Source organism: Manis javanica, chromosome X, assembly GCF_040802235.1.
Source record: "Manis javanica isolate MJ-LG chromosome X, MJ_LKY, whole genome shotgun sequence".
In the NCBI taxonomy this organism is placed as follows: domain Eukaryota; kingdom Metazoa; phylum Chordata; class Mammalia; order Pholidota; family Manidae; genus Manis; species Manis javanica.
In genome coordinates, this window is record NC_133174.1 from 127,956,488 (window position 1) to 127,983,850 (window position 27,363).

At 45.6% G+C, this 27,363-nt stretch overlaps 2 protein-coding genes and 1 long non-coding RNA gene across 10 annotated transcripts in view; 2 read left to right on the forward strand and 1 right to left on the reverse strand.

The window, feature by feature from the left end:
- FGF13 (fibroblast growth factor 13) overlaps window positions 1-27,363 on the reverse strand; it is a 514,314-nt gene that overhangs the window by 64,473 nt on the left and 422,478 nt on the right. The window contains exon 1 of one of the 8 annotated variants that reach the window (XM_017656461.3): window positions 1,111-2,017. The exons of the other annotated variants lie outside the window; for them this stretch is intronic. Within the exon in view, the coding sequence (XP_017511950.1) occupies window positions 1,111-1,297 (187 nt within the window). The 5' untranslated portion in view covers window positions 1,298-2,017. Of the gene's footprint in view, window positions 1-1,110; window positions 2,018-27,363 lie in introns of those variants that run through there. 8 annotated transcript variants of the gene reach the window in all.
- On the forward strand, window positions 5,466-8,609 carry LOC140847318 (uncharacterized). The gene is made up of 3 exons (XR_012127269.1): window positions 5,466-6,948; window positions 7,070-7,266; window positions 8,208-8,609. It is a non-coding gene; the product is annotated as an uncharacterized lncRNA (long non-coding RNA).
- LOC140847317 (uncharacterized) lies at window positions 8,619-16,601 on the forward strand. The gene is made up of 2 exons (XM_073227375.1): window positions 8,619-9,051; window positions 14,124-16,601. Exon 2 carries the CDS (start codon window positions 14,185-14,187, stop codon window positions 15,829-15,831), a length of 1,647 nt encoding a protein of 548 aa, XP_073083476.1. The 5' UTR covers window positions 8,619-9,051; window positions 14,124-14,184; the 3' UTR covers window positions 15,832-16,601.

Consider the following 27,363-nt stretch of genomic DNA (forward strand, 5'->3'; position numbering starts at 1 on the left):
AAAACAGCCATGTTATCCAAAATGTGCTTTTAGTGAATATAGAAACCTGCACTGAAATAATATTTATGTGATTTTTGGGGCCACACAATCACGCTTTGCAACCACTTAAGCCTTTTAAAAACAAGCCTAATTTACAGCTAATGCCTTAAAAACTTTGAGCAAACATAAAACGTATGTCTGCATTTCCATTTCAAGGTGTGCACAACACATAAACTGAGTAATAACAGCTTGATGAATGAGCCTGAAGTCCTGCAATACTTATCCAGTTAAAAGTAAGAAAAGACTGTAAAGGATTCTTTTGGTTAATGGCCAAATAAGCCGCATGTTCGCCTGAAGGTTTACCCTGATGCAACCAGACACTTAGAGCTGTGTGAATTTCCCCAGGCACCAGGATCTCGCGCTACTCTTGTCACTGAATAGGTTCAGAAGAACTCACAATCTGGCTGTGAGTTGAAATTCTCTCTTCAATCCTACATTTTGGTAGCAAGTAACCAAGTTTTACTAGTCTAACCAGGTCACTAAGCTCTTTGCCAGAGGGTTCTATGAATCCACTCCCCTCTCTCCAGCACATTATTTCAAACCTGCACAAGTCTGTCGTGGTAAGCTTAAAAGTGATCAAAGAAACAGAATGCCTAGACAGGGGAAGCCCAGGCCCTTGGGGGTTGGAAGCGGAGGGGAAGGGTCAGAGATGCGGGAGAAAGCGAGGGATTCCCCGGGTTCTCCTGGGAAGACGGGGAGTGCAGTGATGTCTGCCCAGCTTGGCGCCTGCTATCTCCACGCCACACGCAGGATACCCATGTCCGGGTCAAGGCTGCCCAGAGCCCAGGGCATGCACACATGTGGCCGGTCTAAGGCGGCGGGCGCGCCTCCCGGGCAGGGTAGGCCCCCAGGCTCTGCGCCTGTCCCAGGGCAGTAGCAATGCAGCAAGCCTGGCACTATTACGAAGGAGGCAATCGCTTCCCACGCCCGCACACCGGCTAGGTAGCCGCATCCGCACCAGATGGGCCCCCGGCAAACTCACCTACGCTCACATACACGCCCTCCAGCCCCCTGCACACTAGTAAAGTATGGGGGGTGGGGGGAGAAAGCGAGCCAAAAGCCCCTTCCAACCTGGTCTCCTTCTACGCCTCTTCTTGGAGCCGAAGAGTTTGACCCGGGAAAAGACGTTTAACTTGTTTTTGTCGCAGCTGGTCTTGCCTTTGCTGGGGCTGCTGACACACTTGCAAGCGTTGGATTTCTCGCGCTCGCGGGCTTGTCTCTTCTGCCGGATCAGCGAGCTGGCGATAGCCGCCGCCATGGCCACGACGCCCACCACCACCACTTCTTTTGCTGCTCCTCTCCGGCTTCGGCGCCTCCTCCCGCGCCTCCGCGGCTCGCCCGCTCGGTCTCGCACCCTGGCCGCCTGCGTCTCCCCGGCCGGCGCTCGACCCGGCTGCTCCGCACTCCGGCGTCAGCCGAGGAGGGGGCTCAGCATGCCGTCCGAGCTCCTCCGGCGCTGGTCCGGTTCCCGCGCGGGCTGCTGGCTGCCCGGGTCCAGCCGACGCCACAGCCCCGGGCCGGGATGGCAGCGAGACGGACAGGCGGAGGCAGAGCTGCGCGACTGCGTGCGCTCGGCCCTGCGCCCCGAGGACACTGTGCAAGTCCGGGCGGCTCGGGCCGGAGTTTCGCGGCACCCCCCGCCCCGTGCCACGCGGAGGGGGCCGGGCGGGGAGGCGGGAGGAGGGAGGAGGGAGCGCGGGTGGGAGAGAGGCGGCGAGCGCGGGCGGCGGGAGGGAGGAGGCGGAGGGAGGGCGCGCGCCCTGGCCCTGGCCCCTCCGAGCCGCCGACTAGTCCCTGCAACTTCTTGGCCTGACCCTCGGGAGGAGTTGGCCTGTGCCAGCTTTCCGACGGGGCTCAAACAGGTAACGGCACGGCATCTTCGCGGCGGCGGCGGCTCTGGGCGCGGCACAGTCTCAGCAGAGGAATTCCGTCGCCGCGGGCCCCTCCGGAAGAGCGCGCCGGCCTCCGCCGGCGCCCCCCCCACCGGAGCCCCTCCCTCTCTCCCTCCCCGTTTGCGCCCTCCCTCCCTCCCTCGCTGCTCCTCCCGAGCCTGCCCCACCCGCGGGGCCCCGGACGCTCGGGCTAACACCTGTAGGGGCCAAGGCCGCGCCCCGCCGCCCCACCCTTCTCCCCGCCTCTTCCCGAAAGGTGCCCCAGGAGGAAGGCGGCATGGAGGAGGCCCTGGCGGGCTGGGGAGTGGGGCTGGGGACCGGGGGTGACTGGGAGACGGGGGATGCCGGTTGGGTGTTTCGTTAGCGTTGATTCTGAGCTGGGTAGATGACGCCCGGGCTGGAGCGCCGGGGAAGTTCGCCAGCTCCCTGACCCGGGCAGGGACTCACATCGTATCCCCTTACCCCCACTACCGCGGAGGTATTTCGCTCGGCGACACTTGTAGCCACCCGGGATAGAGGCCCGGGCCCCAGGCGGGTTCAGCCCCCGCGGTAGCGGCAGCGGCTGCAGGCACTGCAGAGCTGCGCCCGCGCACCACGCTGCCACCCAGTGGTTTTTGCTGGCTTTTCACTTCAAGTCAATTTCTGCGGTCCTAACCCGGTTTTTCCTCTGCGCCCCCTCATCATTCCGTTCGGGTTTGGCATCCAAGCAGAGAGCTTGGGTCGTGGACCATAAGCAGTATTTGGGAAATGCAAACTTAGCCTCCTTATTTAAGTCCTGGCCTATCCCCAATCTTGTAACTTTTTCTTTTTTCCTGCTCCTCAAGCTCAGGCAGCCTCTCCCTCCAATTCAGGAATGAAGTTTGGCTTTTTTGCTCGCCCCACTCCATTGATAAGTTCTGTCCTTTCCCTGTTCTATAATTTAATCTTGAGGAGAAAACAGAAGTTTTGAGGTCAAGAATGCAAGAGAGAATTGTCTATCCACATCTCTACCTTCAAACAGATGCGATTATTTCACCATTTCACGTGACTCCTGATGCCAAAAAAGAAGCCCCCAATAGTAGAGCTGCTCTACGTTGGAGCTGTCACTGTGCACCTCTAGGACCCCTTCCCAGATTTGTTCAGAATTGAGGTAGATGCAAAACCAAATGCCCAGACTCTGGTCCTTTTCTTGCCTGAGCTCCCAACTAAGAGATTCTTTCAGGCTTCTTAGCCCATTAGAGGTGCCACACCTGCCCCTTCCATACATTCCACTGCTTCACAGAGCAGCTGATGTCACCTCCTCTTCTACTTCTCCCCAGGCTTGAACCAGCTGCTGCCCTATCAGACGCACTCTCGTGTGTCTGCAAGGCCGCTGGGCTGAAGGTTGCAGGGGCTGAGATGGATGGTTACAGAATGCTGCTGCCAATTGGTCTGAAATTCCCTGCAGGTTAGTCTTCTCCTTTGGACTTCTGGCATTCCCAGAAGAAAAGGGAAGACAAGGTAGAAGAGAGTTTTAATTTTAGTACCTCAAGACAATTCAAGTATCTACTTTTTCAGGCATGTATTCACGGGGGGAATAAAATACCCCGGTCTGCTTCCACTGGACTTTGAACGCCTTGAAAGCCAGGGCTGAGTCTCAGCCCCACTATGTTCCCATCTCCTGGCATGGTTCTGGTCACATAGTTTATACTCAATAAAGTTTGTTGAAAATAATTGACGAATGACTGATCGATATTGATTCTGAAGTGTAGGAGGATGTTTCCTGGCTCAGAATGTATGCAATTCAAATTCCAAGTACCATGAAAGGAAATAATCTAAGAGAGGGGTCAGAAGGAGCTCTGAGGGCAGGGCCAAGTGTCTGGGGTATGGGATGGCCTGTAAAGAGGTTCCTACTCACTGACTCCATGTTTTTACCGTCTGCTGAGCACCAATCACTAAGGCCTTTAAAAATTTTCCTCCTGCTTCTCTCTTGGGACCTTGAACCAAAGCAGGCATGAAAAAACTAAAGGATGAAGTTCTGATTCAGGCAAAGGACAGAACCTGGGAAGATTGAGGAGATGGTACTGAGAAAATGAGGAGGGCTTTCCCACACTCTTTCTCTTCCACTTCTGCACTGGGACAACACTCACTGTTTGCTTATGCAAACTCCATTCACAAGGTGTTTTCAGGATGCCTGCAGAATGAATGGTATGGCCACTCTGAGGTGGGCATTGAAGGTAAACAGATGCAGAGGGGCCTTCCTGGATATATAGTGAGGAGGGGGTCTGCCTCACTACGAAGTGGCAAACCCAAACACATAAATACATCAGCTCTGTTACTAACCCCTATGTACCATCCTCAGATTTTTAAAAAATAAATTAGAGAATCAAACTCTGTGCCTTGAGCTCATGGAACCCCTGGGCCAAAGTTGATAACTGGATGATTCTACTAGTGTTTGTAGATACCTTTCTTATTCTAACCTTTCTCTCCCAATTAAATTTTATAATCTTAAAAAATGAGGGCTATAGAGGGAACCAGACTCTCTCTGCCACATATCCTGCCACCCCATAAACTATTCTTTTGCCTATTTATATTCCCCCTCCCCACTTATTCTTTCATTTCCAATGACACAAAAAGGAATAACGTGTGATAGGTGAGACCAGACATAGGGGCTTCTAACTGTGTGATCTGACTGCCAAGACCATGGGTATTCTTCTTTCTCCTTCAGGAAGAGATCTCACAGAGGCCTGTGACTAGAGGGGGATTGTCCAGGGGGCAAGTGAAGGAAAGCCATTTTGACTTTGGGTCCAAATCATATTATGCAATCAGTTAGGCATTTGTTGAATAAATACCTTTATCCTTTCCAAACTCTCATGTGTATCTCAGGTGCTTCTGAACTCTCAAATCCTCAAAGGAGAACTGTGCCCAAGCCCCTTACATTTTAGAAAGGCATGAGAGAAAGAACTTCAGCCCACCCTAGAGAGGCATGTTTTGCCTTCCATTTCTGTCTTACTGAACCCTGCCTGGAACCAGTAGTATGACATTTGAGTGGGAGGCAGAACACAGAACTTCTGGCACTTATTTCCACATTGCTTTTTCCTCCTGTCTTGTTCTGTTCCGACCAGTTCACACTGTATCCTGCTTAACCACAGGGCTCCCAATCCTTCGGTGCTAAGAGGGTCCACTCGCCTTTGCTCCTCCCAGACCTTCTCTTTCCACTGCACTGTCCACCAAGCTCTCTCCTTGATCATGTTCAGGAAGAAAGCATCCTTAGCTCCTTTCTCCAGCTCAGTTCACAAAGAGTTCTAGCCTGGGTGACAGGAGGCATAGGTTTTAATCCTGTCTCTGCCACTAGCTAGCCGTGTGACCTTGGGCATGTCATTTCTCCTGCAGGGGCTTCAGTTTTCCCATCTGTAAAGTCATCCCATAGACTCTATGTTTATACGGGGGCTCATTGTATGATTAATGAAAAAAATAAAAATAAGAAGACTCCACTGCTAAAAACAAAACTTTTGAAAGCTTCTGAATGAGATGTTCCGCAAGCCTTTTTGGCTCTGGTTGCCTATGACTTTTTTGTATATGCCCCTGTTCCTCCTACCTCTGTGATCTTCCCCTCCTCATACTTCCCCTCTCCCCTTTTCTGCCTCACCCCACCAGAACACACCTTCTTAATTGGGTTCCAAAGAAAAATACAGAAGTCTCTTTGGCTCCATTCCTCGTGGGTTCACTTGAGCACCAGGTTTTAACATTCTTTTCAGGGAGAGTTATGTGAGTTATCAGAGCATAGATTGCTGATTGTTCTCTGCCTATCTCTTTTTGGCAGGCCTCAGATGAGCTGTAAAGGAGCTGAGGGGATCTGCTCTCAAGAGACATCTCCAGGAGAGAGACAGAAACCCAAACAGATGTGACTGTGATGAGTAAAAATGAGAGAATTCAGACAGCCTAATCAGGAGCAGCCTCGGTACCTTTTGGGCAAGAAGGAATTGGCTGTATAACTGAAAAAGAGAGATTCCTAACACCCTTCCTTTGTGAAGATAAATGTAATTGGAGCCACCTGCCAGTTTGCTCTCCATCTTCACTAACAGCCCATCAAAACCTCTGAGCAACCAGTTACCAGGTCAAAGACTGATGATCAGCTCAAAGAGAGGAAAGGAAGGCAGGGTCAAGTACACCAAGGGCAAGTGACACTGGGAATTAGCTGTTAACTGGGGAAGGCAGCAGAGGGGGTATTTAAGAGATTGGGTAGCAAGTACCACCTTTTGTGGTCTATCTAATTATGTCCAAAAGCCCAGAGAAACGACTGGATAGAAATACAAATGAGGAGATGAGAGAAAAGCCATTAGTAAAGGCTCTTGCCGTTTAACTCCAAGAGGAAGAAAAATACGATTTAAAGAAATCTTGTCAATGTCACAATGGAATTTCAGGGACAGACAGAGTGACTACTGTATTCTGTAACATAACCTGACACATGTATTAGCTGGCAGAGAGTCTCTCCTAGTCAGATCATTTGGGGGAATTATGCTTCAGAAACAAAGGTCTCCAGAACCAATTTTTTAGAAATTGATTGGCTCTCCTGATTTGCATTCAGAATATAAAAACCAGGGGACCCTAGGCTTGCACTGCACTAGGATGGGGAGTTGGTTTTCGTCATATCCTCCTTCTGAGTTCAGTCTCTAAATACTTAAACTGTAGAATTTTCTGAAGCTACCTCTGGTTTATATTCAAAATCACAACAAATACATACATATACCCATAGATAAATAAATAAATAGGCATGTACAACCAATTGGGAACACACTGATTAATTCTGAACCTTAAAAAAATCCTATGACCCACATAAAAATTTCATTGTTCAGTCATAATTTATGAACGTCATAACCATAAAGCACCCTGGTGGTATTAATCATATCTACGAATTCAGCTCTTTGCCATTTAATTAGCCAGAGCAGCTGCAACATCCAGAGTTCAAGGCCTCTGATTACCTGCTTGGTCATTTAATCAAGAAAACCTGGAGAGAAATATCAGCTTGCTGAGGTGGAGGTTTCTCCCTCATCATAAGGTGAGAACACAAGGAAATGAGCGTAAGCTTCAATATGTGGGGATTTCAGTTTAGTCCAAGGAAAGGCTTCTTTTCTGTAAGGGTGGTTAAGTACCATAACTGATTGCTGATTCTCCTACAGGAGCGTTAATGAATACAACAGAAACCTATCTTGGTGAGAATGTGAGTTGAGTCCCCTCAAGGCTCTCATTCTGCTGTTAAAACCACGTTGCTCTTTATATACCCATGATTTGCAACCCAGAAGTGGTCACAGGCAAGGGGGCAGCAACACCATTACTGAGAAAGCTTAAGATCCTGCCTGGTGGAACATGGAGAAAGGTGAGTGTCTTTGTGTTTGGAAGAGCATTCTGGGTGAACTTGGAGCATGTGGCTGAAGGCAGTCACATCCATTTTCTAAAGTTTCTCTCATCCAACATGTGGGAAATACTTTGTAGTCACCATAAATTTACTCTCAACCAAATGGGCTGCCTCAGTGGTGATTGAGCCTCCACAGCCAACAAAAACACCAGCATCGGTGGGTTTGATTCAGTTTTATTCAACAACATGTGAAGAACCTGAAGGAATAGCTGCTATTTTATGAACTGACTGGTGGCTAACAAACATAAATGAGGTGTTTCTATGATGAAACATTTATGGCAGACTAAAAATGTATAAGGTTCACAGGCAAAATAGCTGTAACACTGGGTTCATTTCTTGCCCAGTGAACTAAGTAATCTCAATGAAAAGCTGGGGAAAAAGAATGATGGAGGGTTCAAGGCAAAAGCAGATAATCAGTAATTTTTCTGGATCTAAGCTCTTTTAGGAAAGAGGATTTCTGAAGGAAGGGGACCTAAACTCAAGATTGGAGGAAGGGAATGCAGTGTTTGCAAATGAGCTCAAGTTTATTATCACTTATGGGGATGGGATTTGGAACCAGCATAAGAACTCTGGATGGATTTCCTATTTGCCAATGGCACCATTTCCTCCAATTTCCCATCAAGGTTTGCCACTTTTTAAAGGAGCAGAGAGGTAATGGGAAACTACCTCAGTGCTCTTTCAGGATTAAGAGTCTTAACAGGTCTCTTTTCAGACACGGCCCAGGATTTGGGCAGGAGACCCTGGTGAATTCGAAGGAAATAGTATCCCCCAGATTCTAATGAGGGCTGGGGAACAAAGGACAGGTCCACTATCCATCTGAGAACCATGCAGATGCCCTAGATGGATTTTAAACTTTCCACTCTGCTTTAGCTTTGTGTTTTGCTTTGTTTTTTTTTTTTTAGGCCCAGACTGGGGTTTCAAATGGTGACAACACTCAATAAATGCTGTGGTTATAATTGGACAAGCAACTTGTGAACTACGGTAACACTGTTTTCTGTAATCCTTACAAAACCTGTAAGGTAGGTATCATCATTATTGCCATTTCACGGAAAAGCGAAGTGAAGTCGAGAGAGACTAAATGATAGGCCTATGATTTCCTGGCCTGCATACAGGTGGCAGTGCCAGTATTTAAACTAAGGATCTACACACAATACAGTGTATTTGCACAAGGCCAGCCCTTTAACTCTGAGTTCTTCCTTCTTGGCACTGGGTTTGGAATTTGGGTCACTGAACAGTGGTGCCTGGATGTGGCTCACTCTTGGCTTGAGTAACAGAAAATGATGGAATATAGCATGATACTCAACCCAGTTGTTGGCAGCCGCGCTCAGAAAATAGCGCCCCATGCAGGGCAGCCGGAAGGCCCCGAACTTCCTAATGACAAATCATCCCACACCACTAAACTACATGCTAATTGCGCCTTGGCATAAGGACCAATGAGACCCACCAAATGGTTATGCTAATAAGGCATATGGAGCCGCACCAACCAGGTCAGAGCATGAGAACTATATAAGCAAGCCTCTCCTTCCCCTCTGGGTCCTGCCCAACTCATTTGTTTCACAAAGAGCTGAAGAATAAAGCTTTCTGCAGAAGAATCCTGCTGTTGTTGCGTGCTGTTCTTGCCGGCGAGGACAGGGCACGCGACAAGTGGTGCCGAAACCCGGGAACCAGAACATCACCGGCACAGGGAGGACCCTTCAGACATCTGGAGAGGATTCAGAACTGCAGGTCAGAAGAAAGCCCGGAGGGGTAAGTTCCGAGAGGCCCCTGCTTTTTAGGATGATGGTTGATGGTTCTCTGTAAATAAGGAGGCACCATGGGGAATGCACCGTCATTAGTCACGGCGCTGCAGACAGCTCTCAAAGAGCGAAACTTGAAGGTCTCCAGCAAAGTCTTAGGATCTTTTGTGAAGGAGATAGACCGTGTGGCCCCCTGGTTCATTTGTTCAGGGTCCCTCTCAATCCCGAGCTGGGACAAACTGGGGAAAGATCTTGATAGAGAGGAGGAGGAGGGTAGCCTGAGGGGAGGCACCAGGCCCCTCTGGAAACTGATTAGAGCTTGTCTGCAAGATGAGAGATGTGAAAAGGTAATAAAAGAAGGTCAGAGAGCATTGACAGATATCCAAGAGAGCATGTCAGAAACGGAACGGGAAACAGAGAGCGCGCGCGGCCGAAAAAAGGCCACAAAAACGAAGGTAAAGAAACCTCAGAGTGAGGGAGAAAGCCCACCTAGGGCAAAAGCGAAAGAGCCCCGAGAAGCGAGTGACAATCGCCTCGGAGAAAATAGTAAATACCCCTGGAAAGAGTTGAGGGACCTCCAACTCTCCAATAGGGAATCTGAGGAGGAATTAACGTCCGCAGAGGAAGGGGAAGAAAATAAAACCGCAGAGTGTAGAAGTAAGGGAACCAGCAAAGTTGAAAAGCGGACCAAGGAAAAAATGAAAGCAGGGTGTCCCCCGACGCCCTTTGCCCCGCCACCTTACGTGAGTGGCGCACTCTCCTTTTGCCACCCAGATACTCTTCAGGCAATTAGACAAATGTTTCCTGTATTTGAGGATAACGGTGTACGCTCTCACCAGCCCCTGAGCCATAAACAAGTTAAGGAGTTAGCAGAATCCGTTCGGGCTTATGGAGTCAGTGCTAACTATACCATAGCACAAGTTGAGAGATTAACAGAGACAGCCATGACACCCGCAGACTGGCAATATGTAACTAAGGCATGCCTTTCTAGTATGGGGCAATACATAGAATGGAAGGCATTGTGGCATGATATCAGCATGACCCAGGCACGCGCAAACGCGGCCGAAGGACAGCCTGCATGGTCATATGATATGCTGACGGGCCAAGGACAGTGGGTAGCCGACCAGACCGCCTTCCCCTTACAGGTATATGCACAAATAAACACGTGCGCCGCCAAGGCATGGAAAGCCCTCACCAACAAAGGAGAAGTATCAGGCAATTTGACAAAAATTATTCAGGGGCTGAGCGAGCCATTTTCTGACTTTGTCGCTCGTATGATAGAGGCCGCAGGCAGAATATTTGGAGATCAGGAACAAGCAATGCCCCTAGTGGAGCAATTAGTGTTTGAACAATGTACCAAGGAATGCAGACAGGCGATAACACCCTGGAAACAAAAAGGGATACATGCCTGGTTGAAAGCCTGTAGAGAAATAGGAGGGCCACTCACCAATGCGGGCCTAGCCGCTGCCATATTACAGAGCCACAAACAAGCCAAGATCACTAACAGAAGTATCAAATGCTTTCAATGCGGGAAATTAGGACATATAAAGAGAGAGTGTAAGAGCCCAGCTTCAGAACAAACAACCCAAAAGACCCCTGAATTGTGCCCTAAGTGTAAGAAAGGCAGGCATTGGGCTAATGAGTGCCGGTCTATTAAAGATATAGAAGGGAAACCCTTAGAGTTGCCAAAAAACGCCCAGAGGGGCCCCCGTCACCAGGGCCCGCAAATATATGGGGCAACCAGCACGCAAGTGTCATTCGGGAACAACCAGGCCCCCCAAGGAGAGCCACTTCAGGTTCCGCGGGATTGGACATCCGTGCCACCACCAGAATAGTGTTGACTCCACAGATGAGAGTTCAGCCTATCCCTTCAGACTTTAAAGGCCCCCTACCACCAAATACCATTGGGTTACTCCTAGGGCGCTCTTCTGCTGCATTGAAAGGCCTGGTAGTTCATCCCGGAGTCATAGATCAAGATTATGAAGGACAGGTAAAAATCATGTGTTCGGCTCCCAGAGGAATCTATCCTATATCCCCGGGAGACCGCATAGCCCAGCTCTTAGTTTTACCTAGTCTCCACGCCAATTATCCTGCTACCAACACGGAGAGGGGAGAAAGGGGCTTCGGCTCCTCTGACTGGGATTCAGCCTTCATAGTATTAGATTTAGCAGACAGACCAAAATTAACTCTTCAAATAGAGGGAAAGAGCTTTGAGGGAATCCTAGACACTGGAGCAGATAAAAGTATTATCTCTGCAACCTGGTGGCCCTCCAAGTGGCCTGTGACCCAATCCTCACATTCATTACAAAGTTTAGGATATGAGTCAAGCCCTTCAATTAGTGCCAAACCATTGAAATGGCGAGCCCCTGAAGGACAAGAGGGTACAGTCACCCCTTATGTACTCCCTCTACCGGTCAATTTATGGGGGAGGGATGTCATGAGAGACTTAGGCCTCAAACTCATTAATGAATACTCCACCCCCGCCCAAGGCATGATGATGGACATGGGATACATCCCTGGCAAGGGGCTGGGGAAACACCAACAGGGACACATAGAGCCCATCCTGCCCAAAGTAAAGAATGACCGTCACGGCCTGGGTTTTTCATAGGGGCCATTGAAGATGCCATGCCCATACCTTGGCTCACAGAGGAGGCCGTATGGGTTCCTCAGTAGCCCCTATCCTCTGAAAAATTAGAAGCAGCTCATTGCTTAGTGCAAGAGCAGCTCCAAGTGGGACACCTAGAACCCTCTGTGTCCCCATGGAACACACCCATATTTGTAATCAGGAAAAAGTCAGGATCATGGAGGTTGCTTCATGATCTGAGAGCAGTAAATGCTCAAATGAGAATGCTTGGACCCGTACAACGGGGACTGCCACTCCTCTCTGCCTTACCCAAAGAATGGAAAGTGCTCATAATAGATATTAAAGATTGTTTCTTTTCTATACCTCTAAGCTCCAAGGACAGGGAAAGATTTGCTTTTACTTTGCCAGCTATTAACCATGAACAACCCGATGCCAGATTTCAGTGGAAGGTCCTCCCTCAAGGAATGGCAAATAGCCCCACCATATGTCAACTGTACGTTCAGCGAGCGCTAGACCCAATTCGTAAGACCTATCCCACGCTAAAGATCATCCATTACATGGATGACATCCTTCTTTGCTCCCCACAACCAGCGGAAATAGAAGAAGCATATATAGATCTCACTAGATCCCTAGAAAATTGGAGACTGAATATAGCAAGCGAGAAGGTCCAAAAATCTAGTGTTAGCAAATTCCTAGGAGCAACCATTTACACAGATGTAATTTGCCCCCAAAAGCTTAAGATAAGACATAATCAATTGCGAAATTTGAATGACTTCCAAAAACTCCTAGGGGATATTAATTGGTTGCGCCCATACTTAAAGATACCCACCACTGAATTGACTCCACTATTTAAAACCCTAGAAGGAGACCCACAACTAACGTCACCGCGCTCCCTCACACCTGAGGCATTACAAGCCATTCGCAAAGTAGAACAAGCTTTGATGACAGCACAATTAAATAGAGTGCAATCGAATGAACCCTTTGAGTTGTGTGTCCTTCCCACCCCAGAGCTGCCAACAGCAGTCTTATGGCAGCACGGCCCACTGATCTGGATTCATCCCCAAGCCTCTCAGGCTAGGACAATAGAGTACTATCCAGCAGCCGTGGCCAAACTTGCTTTGAGAGGAGTAAAAACCTCCATGACACATTTCGGAGAGGCTCCAGCTAAAATTATAACCCCTTACAGCGTAGAACAGATACAAGTATTATGTGCTATGAACGATGATTGGGCCATACTTGCTTACAGTTTCTCAGGAACCTTTGATAATCATTTCCCTAAACATCCCCTCATCAACTTCGCCAAAAATCATCTCCTAGTATTTCCTCGGGTCACTAGCCTAACCCCGCTGCCTCATGGAAAAACAGTTTACACGGACGAGTCTAAGACAGGCACAGGTGCCTATGTCCATGATGGCAAAGTTGTGACAAAAGGCTACACGCCTGACACTCCACAAATAGTGGAATGTCGCATAGTCTTAGAGGTCCTACAAATCTTTCCTGAACCTTTAAATATTGTGTCTGACTCCTGTTATGTAGTTAATGCAGTCAAATCTCTAGAAGTGGCCGGGCTAATCAAAGCGTCCAGCCCAGTAGCCACTTTGTTCAAACAGATACAATCAGCACTACTTCATAGGCAATCTCCTTTGTATATAACTCATATCAGAGCACATTCAGGCCTTCCCGGGCCTATGACCCAAGGCAACCACCTGGCAGACCTCGCAACCAGAAATATAGCTTTTCCCCTGCTAGACCCTATCACCACAGCTTCAAAATTCCATACACAATTTCATGTCACTGCCGAAACACTGCGCAAGCGGTTTAGCATAACCAGGGCCGAAGCTAGGAACATTGTCCTTAGCTGCCAACATTGCTGCAGCTTCCTTCCCACACCTCATGTTGAGATCAACCCCAGAGGTATTAAGCCTTTACAAGTTTGGCAAATGGATGTGACGCATATTTCGTCTTTTAGGAAACTGAAATATGTACATGTATCCGTAGATACTTGTTCAGGAGTCATCTTTGCCTCCCCATTGTCAGGAGAGAAAGCTTCCCATGTCATCCAGCACTGCCTTGAAGCTTGGAGCGCATGGGGGTTACCACAGATTCTGAAAACAGACAATGGCCCAGCCTATACCTCTACAAAATTTGCTCAATTTTGTCATCACATGGGGATAAAACATATCACTGGCCTTCCCTACAACCCACAGGGTCAAGGGATTGTGGAACGCGCGAACCGCACGCTCAAATCCTATTTACTTAAACAAAAAGGGGGAATTGAAGATATACCCCCCACACCAAAAACTGCCATAGCCCTAGCACTTTTCACTATAAATTTTTTGAATCTGGATGCTCAAAGCCATACAGCAGCGGATCGCCATAATCAGTGGCCAAAAGACCCACAAGAACTAGTAAAATGGAAGGACGTGTTATCTAACCAATGGAAGGGCCCGGATCCAATCATAATCAGATCCAGGGGAGCTGTGTGTGTTTTCCCCCAGGGTGAAGAAAATCCCTTCTGGATCCCGGAGCGCCTAACGAGGAAAGTCCTAAACAAAGGAGATGACTTCGCTGTACCTCCTGACCCTGCTCCTGACACTGGAGACCCCGACTCAGGGAGTATTGAGATGGGGAATCCTGTCTGCCTTTCCTAAGCCTATGCCTGTCCGTTTCAATGCAGCCGTTTTTCCGCGCTTTTTCACTACCAATACTAGTATGAACTTGCCCTACTTAGTTAAAGACACCCTAGTAGCTCCCCTGGGAGAAAACCGATCCTTCGTAACTAATGGGTCATTATGCTTCACCACTCAGAATCTAGCTGGCTGTATCTCCCTGAAACGGAGGAAATACGGATGGTTCAGTGACATAATTCTAGAGGCCAGTAGCCTCCCCGTTATGTCAGCTAAATTTGAAGGGCCTAATAAGGAAGGGAGCCCGTCCTATAAGAACATGACTATCCACCAGATGGTTCTCTGGATCAATGGCACATTTGTACACTCTCCCAAGAACAATTCCACCGACAGGCCTCGTCAACCCAAATATGCCTCCCATTGTGTGGGCGACTATGAGGGAGAGCTGTGGCCCTGGACTGACTGTCAGTCAACTGTAGTAACGTGGGCAACTGAGAGGCAGGAGTTTACCATCTCCCCAGATATGGAGGGACGGCCAGCCAATGAGGCTTGGTGGCCAGTAAAGGTGCTCGAAAGCGAGTTTCGTCAGCAGCTGAGCATGAACCCCTTCCATAAATGGATGCTGTGTGGAGTCAATGGCTCGTGTACCGACCTCTCCCCCTTTTCCGCCCTCCAGGGTGGGGGAATCGGTGTAAAAAATATCACCTTTTGGTGCGAGAATAACCACATGCGCGCACACTGGAACATGATCATGACCCATAACAACGAGAACTACACGTGTTCAGCAAAATCAGGTCCAGAGTCACCTAATTCCCTTTTTCCACCTTCTCCAGTATGCGTATACCCCCCATTTCTGTTTATCTTATCCAATAGTAGCTTTGACTCCTGCTCCAATGAAACCTGCTTTCTGTCTCAGTGTTGGGATGCGCGTAACTTTACCAATGCTTTGGTAGTCCGCATCCCCCGTTGGGTCCCTGTTCCCGTAGACGCCCCTAACACCATGACTCTGTTTCGAGAAAGGCGCGATTTCGGTGTTACAGCCGCCATAGTGCTCCTGATCTCCGCGACCGCGGTCGCAGCCACCGCCGCTGGTATAGCTTTAGACACCTCCATCAAATCGGCTACAGAGCTCAATAACCTTGCAGCCTCAGTAGCTTCTGCCCTAGACCAACAGTCCACACTTGATGGCAAACTGAAAGGAGGAATAATGATCCTCAATCAACGCATAGATCTCGTGGAGGAACAAATGGAGGTGCTCTGGCAAATGGCCCAATTGGGATGTGAGCGGAAATATCGTGCCCTCTGCATCACTAGCATTCAATATAAAAATTTTACACGGGCAGCTAATCTGTCACGAGACCTGTCCCAGTATCTTTCAGGAAACTGGTCCCAAGACTTCGATGGGACACTAGAAGAGCTGCGGCGAGAAATTATCCACATCAACTCCACCCGTCTAGATATCTCCGTAGCGGAAGGACTCTCTTCCTGGTTCCTCAGAGCTCTCTCCCACGTCAAGGAGTGGGCGGGCATGGCTGGGATGGGCGTGTTCCTGCTTGGAAGTCTCATGCTCTTACTCTAGTTGTTATGCAGACTCCGCAACCAACATAAGCAGGACAAGGTGATCCTTGCTCAAGCCCTAATGGCGATAGACGTTGGCGCCTCTCCCCAAGTGTGGCTCAACATGCTTAAGAAGGAAGCTCGGCTTTAGCTTGAGGTAGCTCTTGCACCCTGAGCCCATGTGGCACTGCACCAGGCCCGAGTACCTCAATGCTTAATCACAGCTTTCTTTAAGAAGCTCATGGTGCAAGAGGGTTGAGAAAAAGGGTCCAAACCCTTTGTACCAAGCGGTCCCAACGCCAGCCAGAGGATGCGAGGCAAAGCACTGCAAGAGGTCTTGGACCCCTCTGAGAGGCATGCCTGACTGCATAGGGGTAGATGCCCAGAACCCCTCTCCAAAAAGGGGGCATCAGAAAGTATGATGGAGGTCAGGCCTCTGTCTCCGCCTCTGCTGGCAAGTTCCGCCTTGAGCTTCTGTTAGACAAAAAAGGGGGAGATGTTGGCAGCCGCGCTCAGAAAATAGCGCCCCATGCAGGGCAGCCGGAAGGCCCCGAACTTCCTAATGACAAATCATCCCACACCACTAAACTACATGCTAATTGCGCCTTGGCATAAGGACCAATGAGACCCACCAAATGGTTATGCTAATAAGGCATATGGAGCCGCACCAACCAGGTCAGAGCATGAGAACTATATAAGCAAGCCTCTCCTTCCCCTCTGGGTCCTGCCCAACTCATTTGTTTCACAAAGAGCTGAAGAATAAAGCTTTCTGCAGAAGAATCCTGCTGTTGTTGCGTGCTGTTCTTGCCGGCGAGGACAGGGCACGCGACACCCAGTTACATTTTTTCTAAACATAACGTATGTTTAAACAAATTATGAAACAAACAATAGATATGACATATGCATAGTTATTAGCATAGTTTATGCACTTTTAACAATAACTTCTTTATTATTTAAAGAAAACATGGCTTTCTCATTAAAAGTAAATGGTTATAAATTGCTGCTTAACATTCTGGGTTTCTCAGCCCCATGAGAATTCTGACACCAGGACCTGATCTAACTCAGGTAACTGGGGGTTTGGGAAGGCTATGAGACCCAAGGGACACTCCCGAGAGTTCATCTTCAATTAATTACTTAGCAGAGACAAGAAGTTCAAGCACTCCCAATTCTCTCAGTACTTTTCATACAGGGAAAACTGGCTTTTTTTTTTTTTGTGCCATCTGCTTTCAGCTACAGGGAGCTTGAGTTCAGGCAAAAGAGAGAAAAATATTATACATGCTGTATTCACTTCCATGGTCTGAAGCCCGTGACTATCCTTTTGCAATCAGGGGTTTCTCCAGTATCCATTCTAATTTGCTCTAACTTTTCCTTTCTGACAAACAGCTAAAAATATAGTCAACAGATTGAAATTATTTAGTAACTTCTCCTGCAAGCACTGAAGACCTCAAGCAATTTTAGAACCTGACTGCATAACAGGGGCCTTGATGCTCAATTAACAACTTGTTTTAGGGAAGAGATCTGAGCCAAGGGAAGTTAAATGAATATGCCCTGGGCCAAATTGTTTGTTCATTTATTCATTCATTTATTCACGTACTCATTCCTTTCCTCAAAATTTACTGAGAGCTACTTGCTATGTTCTCAGCTACATCCTAAAGGATGCAAAGGTACTAAAAGCTATAATTTATTTATTGAGCACCAACCATATCACAGGCACTATTCTAAGTACTTTATTCTTGTTCAGGCATTTGATATTAAAACCACCTTCTGTGCTTATCCCCATTCTACAGATGAAGCTGAGGCAGAGAGGCTAATGAATTCACTCAGATAGGAAGTGGTGGAGCCAAATGGATTCAAATCCTGTGCATTCTGACTCTGTATCTCATGTTCTTAAAACTGCTGTACTGCCTCTCCAGGGACTGCCCCTGGCTTCAAGTAGAGGAGAAAGAGAAGTAAATAAAAAAACTAAAACACAAATGTGATTATGCCCTGAGAGTGGTACCAAATGTCTAAAGGGCTAGGGGTCCCCAAAAGAAGGCACAGCCAACTCTGTGGGCAGGAATGGGGATCAGCATCAGAGGAAAAAAACCATAAAACCATCTCACTGAAGATGATTTTGGAGGATAAAGAAGAGGTAGGAAGTTGGGGGGCGAAATTAGGTAAAGCCAGACTTCAAACCTGGGTTAAACAGACTCCTGCTGCTGAATTCTTCTTCCCAGGCCATATAACTTCCCCTCAGTTGAGAAGACTTACAAAACCTTGATTTTTATGCACGTACACTTTGAATCGCTTGGCAGCAAGTGTATCTCCTATTATAAACATTATTCAGGAGTGTACTTTACTGTGTAATATTGATTACTGGTATGGTCGTGAAGCATTCTGGGGATCAGGAGAAATAAAATGGCTATGTGTATATTCTGGTGGACAGTTGCAAGTTGTTTATTTCTTACTTGTAAACTGATTGTCTACCCTTTCCTGCTGATCATGTCCAGCACATGTTGTCACAAGTGATGTTTAAGCGTAGTAGTTTATCGATTTACAAGGCATCAGCAGAGGGTTTAGCTGAAGTATTCCCTTTGGAAAGATGCCAGTGAAAATAAAAATGAAATTGGCATGTATGCCACAGTGAGTCAGGCATTCTCCTCCTGCAATAACTGGGGTGAGCGTGGAGACCAGAGACATGCATGTGGCCAATTACTAAATAATATTGTTATATAAAACTGTAAGCTAACAAATGAATTAATGATTATGGGAAAATGACTGTCCAAGCCGGATAATCCTAGGAATTCCTCCATGTAGATTTCAATATTTCTATTGGAGAGAGACAACTAGAATTTGGTTGGTATTTGAATATACTGAAAACATATTTTAAAAAATCTTCATACCTACTGCACTCCTTTTTATGTCCCTAAACTACCAGTGCCTACTATCTCTATAAGAATCCTGGTAGCTCACATCAGTTAGGATGGCCAACATCTAAAAGACAAACAACAACAAATGTTAGTGAGGATGTGGAGAAAGGGGAACCCTCCTACACTGCTGGTGGGAATGTAAATTAGTTCAACCTTTGTGGAAAGCAGTATGGAGGTTCCTCAAAAAACTAAAAGTAGAAATACCATTTGACCCAGGAATTCCACTCCTAGGAATTTACCCTAAGAATGCAGGAGCCCAGTTTGAAAAAGACATATGCACCCCTATGTTTATCGCAGCACTATTTACAATAGCCAAGAAATGGAAGCAACCTAAGTGTCCATCAGTAGATGAATGGATAAAGAAGAGGTGGTACATATACACAGTGGAATACTATTCAGCCATAAGAAGAAAACAAATCCTACCATTTGCAACAACATGGATGGAGCTGGAGGGTATTATGCTCAGTGAAATCAGCCAGGCGGAGAAAGACAAGTACAAAATGATTTCACTCATCTGTGGAGTATAAGAACAAAGAAAAACTGAAGGAACAAAACAGCAGCAGAATCACAGAACCCAAGAATGGACTAACAGTTGCCAAAGGGAAAGGGACTGGGGAGGATGGGTGGGAAGGGAGGGATAAGGGGAAAAAGGGGCATTACGATTAGCACACATAATGTAGGGGGGGAGTCACGGGGAAGACAGGATAGCACAGAGAAGACAAGTAGTGATTTTACAGAATCTTACTATGATGATGGACAGTGACTGTAATGGGGTATGTGGTGGGGACTTGATAACCGGGGGGAATCTAGTAACCACAATGTTGTTCATGTAAGTGTATATTAATGATACCAAAAATAAAAACTAAAATTAAATTAAATTAAAAAAAAAATCTTTGTAGCCTTTGGTCTGGGGAAAATAAAAAACATACTTAACAGAATTGTTAGGGGAAACAATAGTACTTTACTTCACTACAGGAAGAATCAAACATGGTGTGTGTGTGTGTGTGTGTATGTGTGTGTGTGTGTGTGTGTGTGTGTGTGTGTGTGTGTGTGTGTGTACTCCAGGTAGGCCTCAGGCAATGCTGTAAAGCCAGCACCTCAGCCCAGATGCCCAGTGTCCTGAGGCACTTCGGGAACCTGCCCTTCCAAACAAAACTTTAGGATCCAGGTTATCCTAGTTCTTCTCCTGCATTAAAATTGTTCTTTTCTATATTGTATCTCTGGGTCACTGCTTTCCAATAAGACAGCTAGTTAATCAGACACTGTCGTCAGTGCTGGATTAACCAGTACTAATATGTCCTCATGACCATTCCCCTGCTCCCCGCCCAAATGGCTCACTCTAACAGGGATCTTATGGAGGCAATATTATACTACAAAAGGGCGCCTCTAATGGCGACATCTTAAATGACAGAACAAGCTGTTAGAGTAGCTTCAAGGGAAGCAACAGCTTTGGAGAATCTCTCAATGGTAACTACGCTTACACGGAGAGCCTTCCATGATGTATATAATTGTCAAATCACTGTTGTACTCCTGAAACTAATATAACATTGTAAATCATCTATACTTCAATTAAAAAAATAAGAATAAGAAATAAAAGTCCCCCTGCCATCTTATACAACTGGCTCTATGAATGTGTGTATGTGTGAATGCCTCATGAGGATGCTGGGCTCATTTTGTGGGTCACATAACAAAAGTCAGTGTGTCAGACAAGCCCATGCAGCTCGTGTTCACTCTTTATTACCCTTCATCGCAAAGCTTCTTGAAAAAACGTCGTCTTTACTAACAACCCCACTTCCTTACTGCACATTCATCATGCCCTCTGATCTTGTTATATATTATATGTGCAGGTGTCTGGTATATATATACATTCCTAGTAGTTCCTTGGTATAGATTTCAATATCCCCTTTAGAGAGGGACAGTGAGTGCTAGCTTGGCACTGGAATATATTTAAGACATTAAAAATATGCCTACTCACGGCATTCCTCTTCAATTGTGTGCCTTCAATACTTCAATTCTTTTTTTCAGTTCTAGAAATTTAGCCACTAACTCTTCATCTGCTGCCTCTCCTTCAATCTCTGTCTATTCTGAAACATTTACTAGGTGAATGTGAGACCTCACCCCCTCCTTCATCACTCCTCACCTCTCCTTCCCAGTTCTCTGTATCTTTCTATGTCGAGTCTGATCCCCTCTCAAGTTGGGCTTAGTCTCTTCCTTGATTTTATTCTGATTTCACTGATATATGCACATATTATATAATATTATATATTATATGTGACATTGACATTGTATCTATATACATATATATGCACATGTGGATATGTGTGTACATAGAACTTATACAATTTCTGTTTCATCTTCTCTCATGACTATTTTTTCACAATGTGCTGTTCACACCTTATGGATTCTATTCCCTCGTTTACCCTACCGAACATTTTGAAGATACGTATGTTGAAGTCTCTGTCATGTGTGCCTTACTACATAACTTTTCTGGAATATGGATCACCCTGCTTATTCTCACTGCTCACTTTTCCTGCAGTGGTTTATTTATTTTCCTGCTCTGCAAATTTGACTGTAGGCTCACCTTCAGCGGGAGAGTTGTTTGCTGCAGAAATGCCAGGTGAACTCTGGATAGCAGTTAGGGTTTTGTGTTTTTCTCTGCCAGCACTCTATGGGGCTCACCAGATCCAGGTCAGTTTTTTATTTTACTTTACCAGCTTTTTAGTACAAATTCAAATGCGGAGTTCCAATTTCTTACACTCAACCTCAGAGTGGACACCGCCTATATTTTGCATCCCTAGGCCTTGAATCCTGATTTATCAGGAACAAGACAGGACTTCCTGGCTACCAGCTTTTAGACAGGAAGCTCAGGGCTCTATGTCAGGGATGTAGCTTTGCCTTAAGTCCTGTGGTATATATCCAGTTTTGACACTCTTGATGGCCATTTAGCTTCAACTATTGCACTGTGCTTTGGCTTTGAATTGCTCCTTTGTTTCTACCACCTGGAGATTTCTTTTTTTGCATTTGAATGTTCCTGTGTACTGTCAAAGACCTAAGATAATATTTTATCCACTATTTCTGTGTTTTTGTAGAAGGACAGGGGTTCTGCAATACCTTAGCTCAACATATTGACTAGAAGTCCCTATTCAATCTTTACTTCCACCATAACACTAAAATTTACTAAGATCATCGATAACCTTCTTCTTGCTACGTCCAGTCATTCCTTTACACAACTTCTCAGCGGCTTCTGATGCTTTTGTCCATTCTCTTCTTGACATTCCACCACAGTTCTCTCCGAGACTATGCTCTGGTTTTCCTCTTACCTGTAGTTGACTGCTCCTTCTCAGTCTCTTTTTCCTCTTACTGACCAGTTGAGTTCCTTAGGATTCTGCCCTACACACTCTAAAATTTTCTCCCCCATTCTCCTCCTTCTAGGTATTTACCTTTCATTCATCATTCAACAAACGGTCTTTGAGCATTTACTGTGTGCCAAGTTGAGTCGCAGGTATTCAGCAATGAACAAGGCAGATGTGACCCCACTCACATAGAAATTATAGTCTAATGAAGAATCAGTAAACACTAAAACAAATATGTAGTCGTAAATTGTGATCACTGCTATAAAACAAAAGGACAGAATGCTATTCAAGAGTAATACAGAAGAAGCTAATGGAAATTGGAAGGTCAGGGAAGGCCTCTAAAAGGAGTTGCCATTTTGCTGACTCTTGAAATATGATACGGACCCAGCCTCATGCATAGTGCAGGAAATAACTGCCTTTTCTCCTGTGCAATTCCAAAAATCTCCATTGCTCTTGATGGGATTTAGGACATGCTACTCCAAAATACAGCATTTTAGCATACTGAGTATTTTAAGCTGAAGGAGTTGGAGAAAATGGCAGAAGCAGAAAGGTTACTCTGACCTGCTGCCCTCACTTCTCCTCTGAAACAGGTCATAAAAATTTCATGTGAGAAGTGCCCTTCTTGTCCCCAGAGAAAAGGAACATCATTACCTCTGAAGACAAGGGGACACCAAGAAGAATCCCAGGAAGCCCCGAGTTTACTACATGGACTTCATACTCCTTGTTCTATCATATGTCGACATGACACCCATTCTTCATCAGATCTAGCACAAAAATACTCAGGCTCTCATTGTTTTTCCTGGCCTTCATTTCCTTATGAAGACTTTTGTGCCATGTAAAACTTCCATTAAATGATTTCTTATGTTTTTCTCTTGCTAATTTGTCTTTAATTTTCAGACCAGGCTGCTACAATTCCGACAGATCTGCTCGTGCTATGCCCTGCTAACAAGTTTCAGAGGCTGACAACTCGTCCATGACCTACTCCCTGACTTGCTTGTCACCCTTACCTCCTGCCTCCGATGCACCCAAGTACTTACCCTCCCCCAAAACACCCTCTCCAGCCCTTTCACCACTCCCACTGCTATACCTTCGAAAACTGTATTCCCTCCCACTTAGCAAACTGTTCAAGATTTATCTCAGGCATGATCTCCCCTGGGAAATTTTCCCCAACAATCCCCACGTAAAGGCACTGTTTCCTCTTTCCTGTTCCTAGCAACCTATCCACACAGCCATTATGGCATTTGTCATATCCATTTCTGTGTACTTGTTTGCCATCCCACCAAACAGTGACTCCCTGAGGTGGAGACTGGGACTTTATCTTTGGATCCCACATCCAGACAGAGTAGGGACTCAATAAGTGATAGCTATTTATGGTTAGATTAATTAGCTACCTCTCCCTTTCTCTGTTTAGAATGCAGATAGTGGGCATCTAGGGCAATGAATGCAGGACAGCTCCATTGTGATAACTATTCCCGTACCATGCATGTTAAGAGTGTGTCCATGTTTTAATTACAAACAGAAGCACTAGAGTTCAGACATTGAACTAGTGGGTCCTTGTAAAAGGGAAAGTTGAACCACGTTAGTAATTAGATGGGTCTATATTTTTGCCATATTTGATATTAAAACAATTCTTTAGAAGTATATAACACTTCAAGGCTTGACAGAGCCCTTTTACAACCATTGCCTTATTTGATCAGCATGAGAAATGGCGAGGTAGCCAGAGCAGACTTCGACTGGCTCCAAAACTCTTTCTCATCAAGAGGTCATGGTTTCCCTGCCATCACAAAACTAATTTATGTATTAATCAGTTTAGGCCCTACCGTATTCCAAAGAGGAATTGTAGCTGCTTACAAATGGGTGTACATAAAAAAAGACTGAAAATAAAGAAAGGGACATAGTAGTGAAGGAAGAAGTCAGATACCAGAGGAGGCCGGCAGGGTTTCAATCCCACGGTTTCTGACCCCTAGCCCTCTTCCAAAAGCTTTGGAACCACTGGGGGGTGATTGGCAGGAGTTTTGTTTGCATTAAAAAGAAAGCAGCCATAATTTGGACCTCACAAGGCAAATAGCCCATCTCCCATCAAATGTAAGCACAGAAGATTAAATCCAATCTTGAACTACTACAATTACCCTGCTTGGACTAGAAACCTAATCAACCAACAGACAGAGGCAAGGTGAAATGAGCTGAGACCACAAAGAAAATGGGTCCAGGAGGGTGTAGGGGCCTGGGGTTGTTTCTCAGAGCTACCTATATATTTAAAAACATTATTTAGGTCAAGAGGTGACTCTGTTTGTGAGGTAACTTCATTCAGTTTTGATCACATCACATTTTACAGATGTCTGCCTGCTGCCAGATTTTGATGAGAGTTTAAACAATAATGTGGCTTTACTGGGATCCTATGCCTCAACCAGAATCATAGTTACCATTTTCCTAAGTGTTTTACTGAAATTGAAAATGATAATACCTATAGAACCTCTCCAGTACTGACATTTCCAAGTCCCTTTTGCAATACAAACAATACTAGAAAATGGAAAATATAACCTTTCCCACCCTGTATTGTCTGCACAGGGTATAAAATTGAAAGGTAGTTTCCATTCCAGAATCATGCCCAACTAGCAAGAATAATACTAATAATGAGTCAGTGATGATAATAACTGCTAATGTTTTTTGAGCATTTACTCTGAACCAGGCACTGTTCTAAACACTTCACATACGATAACTTACTTGATTCTCACAGGAAACCTGTGAGGTAAGAACTATTATTATACACATGTCATAGATGAGGGCCGTGAGGCACAGTGAGGTGAAAATGTACCTAAGGTCACACAGCTAATGAGTGGGGAAACTGGGACACTCACCAGACCATCCTGCTCTGTACAGACATGCAAATCACCCTAATGTGTCATCATTTGGTTAAACAGATGGATTATATATTTGTGGACCACTTCTGAACCTTTTCTAAACCCTGTTGCTTCTTTGTCCTGTTTATATAGTTGCCAATTTACACTCCAGTAGTTGAGGATTAAGGAAAGTAAAGCTACTACTAAATTTATAGAAAGTTGTATGAATTTTTTCAAGAAGTGGGAATAGTTTTCATTTTTTTCCCCTTGATGCTCACTGCAGTGGTTTATATCGTACTTAGCAGCTTTGAAATCACTTATTTACAAGTATATAGCTATATAGCTAACCCTGGTGTTGCCATGGAGATTTAGATCAATGCCCTGAGTTGGGTGGGGGTGCTGGGGTGCTAATTTGCATATTCTGTTGATTAGCAGGAACATTTGCTAATCCCCGCCAAGTTTTCCCCTCCACTACCATGACTAATCTCCTGTCTTGGTGATATATGGGTTCATGAATGTTGGGAACTGATCCTCTTAGGTTATTTAACAGTTCAATTCTATTCAGCAACAGCTTAATTAAACCTTAAGGGGAAAAAAGGTCAACAGAAAAATAAAACTAAATCTTTTAGGAAATTAGTTAATGACATTGGAAAGTTAGATTCACTGCTGTGAAGAGGAGCAAACAGCATAATAATATAATAGAACATAAATGGTACATTTCATTCTGGGTATTCAGGAGTTGATCCTGGTAACTATCACTTAGTAAGAGCCTTCTCCTGGCAGGGTGCTGGGTGCTTTCATATGTGTTTTTTTCACAATAATCCTCTGGGGCCAGGAGAGGAGAGGTTGAGTCACATGCCAAGTTCAGACACCTATCAAGTGATACTATTTGATCCAAACTGGACCACCCAACTGTGTATAGCTCCCTTCCACACCACTGGAGTGGGACTGTAGATGGAGCTTACTTCCCATCCAGTAGCTTGATTCTCCAGAGGACAGAAACTGCGCCAGCAAAGAAAAGCTGTGGGGAAACAGATTAGGATTCACTTTCACAAAGTCATTTCTATCAACAGCGGCTGTCCAGAAATGGATAGAATGGATGATCTTGGGAGCTAATCAGTGCCCTGTCATTGGAAGTGTTCATATAGGGGGCTGTGAGGTTCACATAGACCTGGTAAACACGTATCAGACGTTGTAGAAGGCATTCTTGCTTTTAGTGAATGATTGAGTCAAATCATTAAGAATGCTCCTGTCAAAGTCCCAACACAAAGACCATCAGAGAAATCTGTTGGTCATAAAATGCTGGGTATGTGAAACATGCTGAGCAAGAGAAAGTATCTCCTTGACAGAGTCTCAGAAGTGGCTCAAAAGAGTACTTACAGGGCTTTAGGGGCTGGGTTGGCCATAGGTGGTTTTAAGGTAGAATTCTCTAAGATGGTCCTACAAATCCAAACCGGAATTTGTAAACTAGGTGAGTTGGTGGATTAGTATCTTTGGGACACATGATTCCTGTGGAGTTACTGTTAAGACAGTCTGAGCTAAAAAACAATAAGACACAAGAAATTATCACAGAGCAGAGGAGAGGACAACAGCACAATTAAATACAATATGAGATCCTAGATGGGACTCCAGAGGAGAACACGGAAATCAGTGGAAAAGCTCGTGAAATCCAAGTATCATCTGGGGTTTAGCTGATGGTCATGTACTAGTATTGGTTTTTTAGTTTTGACAAATGAGCCATAGTAATTTAAGATGTGAACATTAGGGAAAATTGGATGAAGCACACATGGGAACTCTCTGTACTATCTTTGCAACATCCCTGTAAATCTAAAATTATTCAGAAAAAATTTAAAATTTATTAAAAACAGTTTGAGTTTCATTTGTCTTGCACATCATGACTTGCTTCAATTTGCCTATTTTGTGAGTAATAGCTCAAGAGGTTTTGCAAGCTGTGGTTTGTTTTGTTTCTCACCTTGATTTGGAAAACATCTCAGAGGACTTCTCGTCTGAAGGGAGCTTCTATTTCACTTGAATTATGATGAAATAATTAATGGGATTTGATGGGGTTGGAAAAGATGTATTCAAAAGAAGATCTATTTTTTCACTCATTTTTTTTTATCCCCCTGGTTTTAAGTTTCCTGAGTGAAGGGGACCATCTTGAGTGTCCAAATGACACTGCACCCACAGGCAGTGAGAAGACTGCTGAGTCTGTAGGGAGACGCATGCGCACCCTCTGCCACCACTGATAGAAAAACAACAGGTGGAGGCCAGTGAAGCCCATGATATGGTTGTTTACCAGGGGATACAGCTCCCTGAATGTAACAACCATAGCACAAGAAGTTGACACGGGTCAAGAACAGCTCCTGTATGTCTCCTTGAATCAGAAACTACACTCTTCTTCCTAAGCTGCACTATTACATTTCTCAGCAGCAAGACTGCCAGCACCAGAAAT

Coding starts and splice junctions, on each gene's coding strand:
- LOC140847317 (XM_073227375.1), top strand. CDS start 14,185: ATGACTTCGCTGTACCTCCTGACCCTGCTCCTGACACTGGAGACCCCG.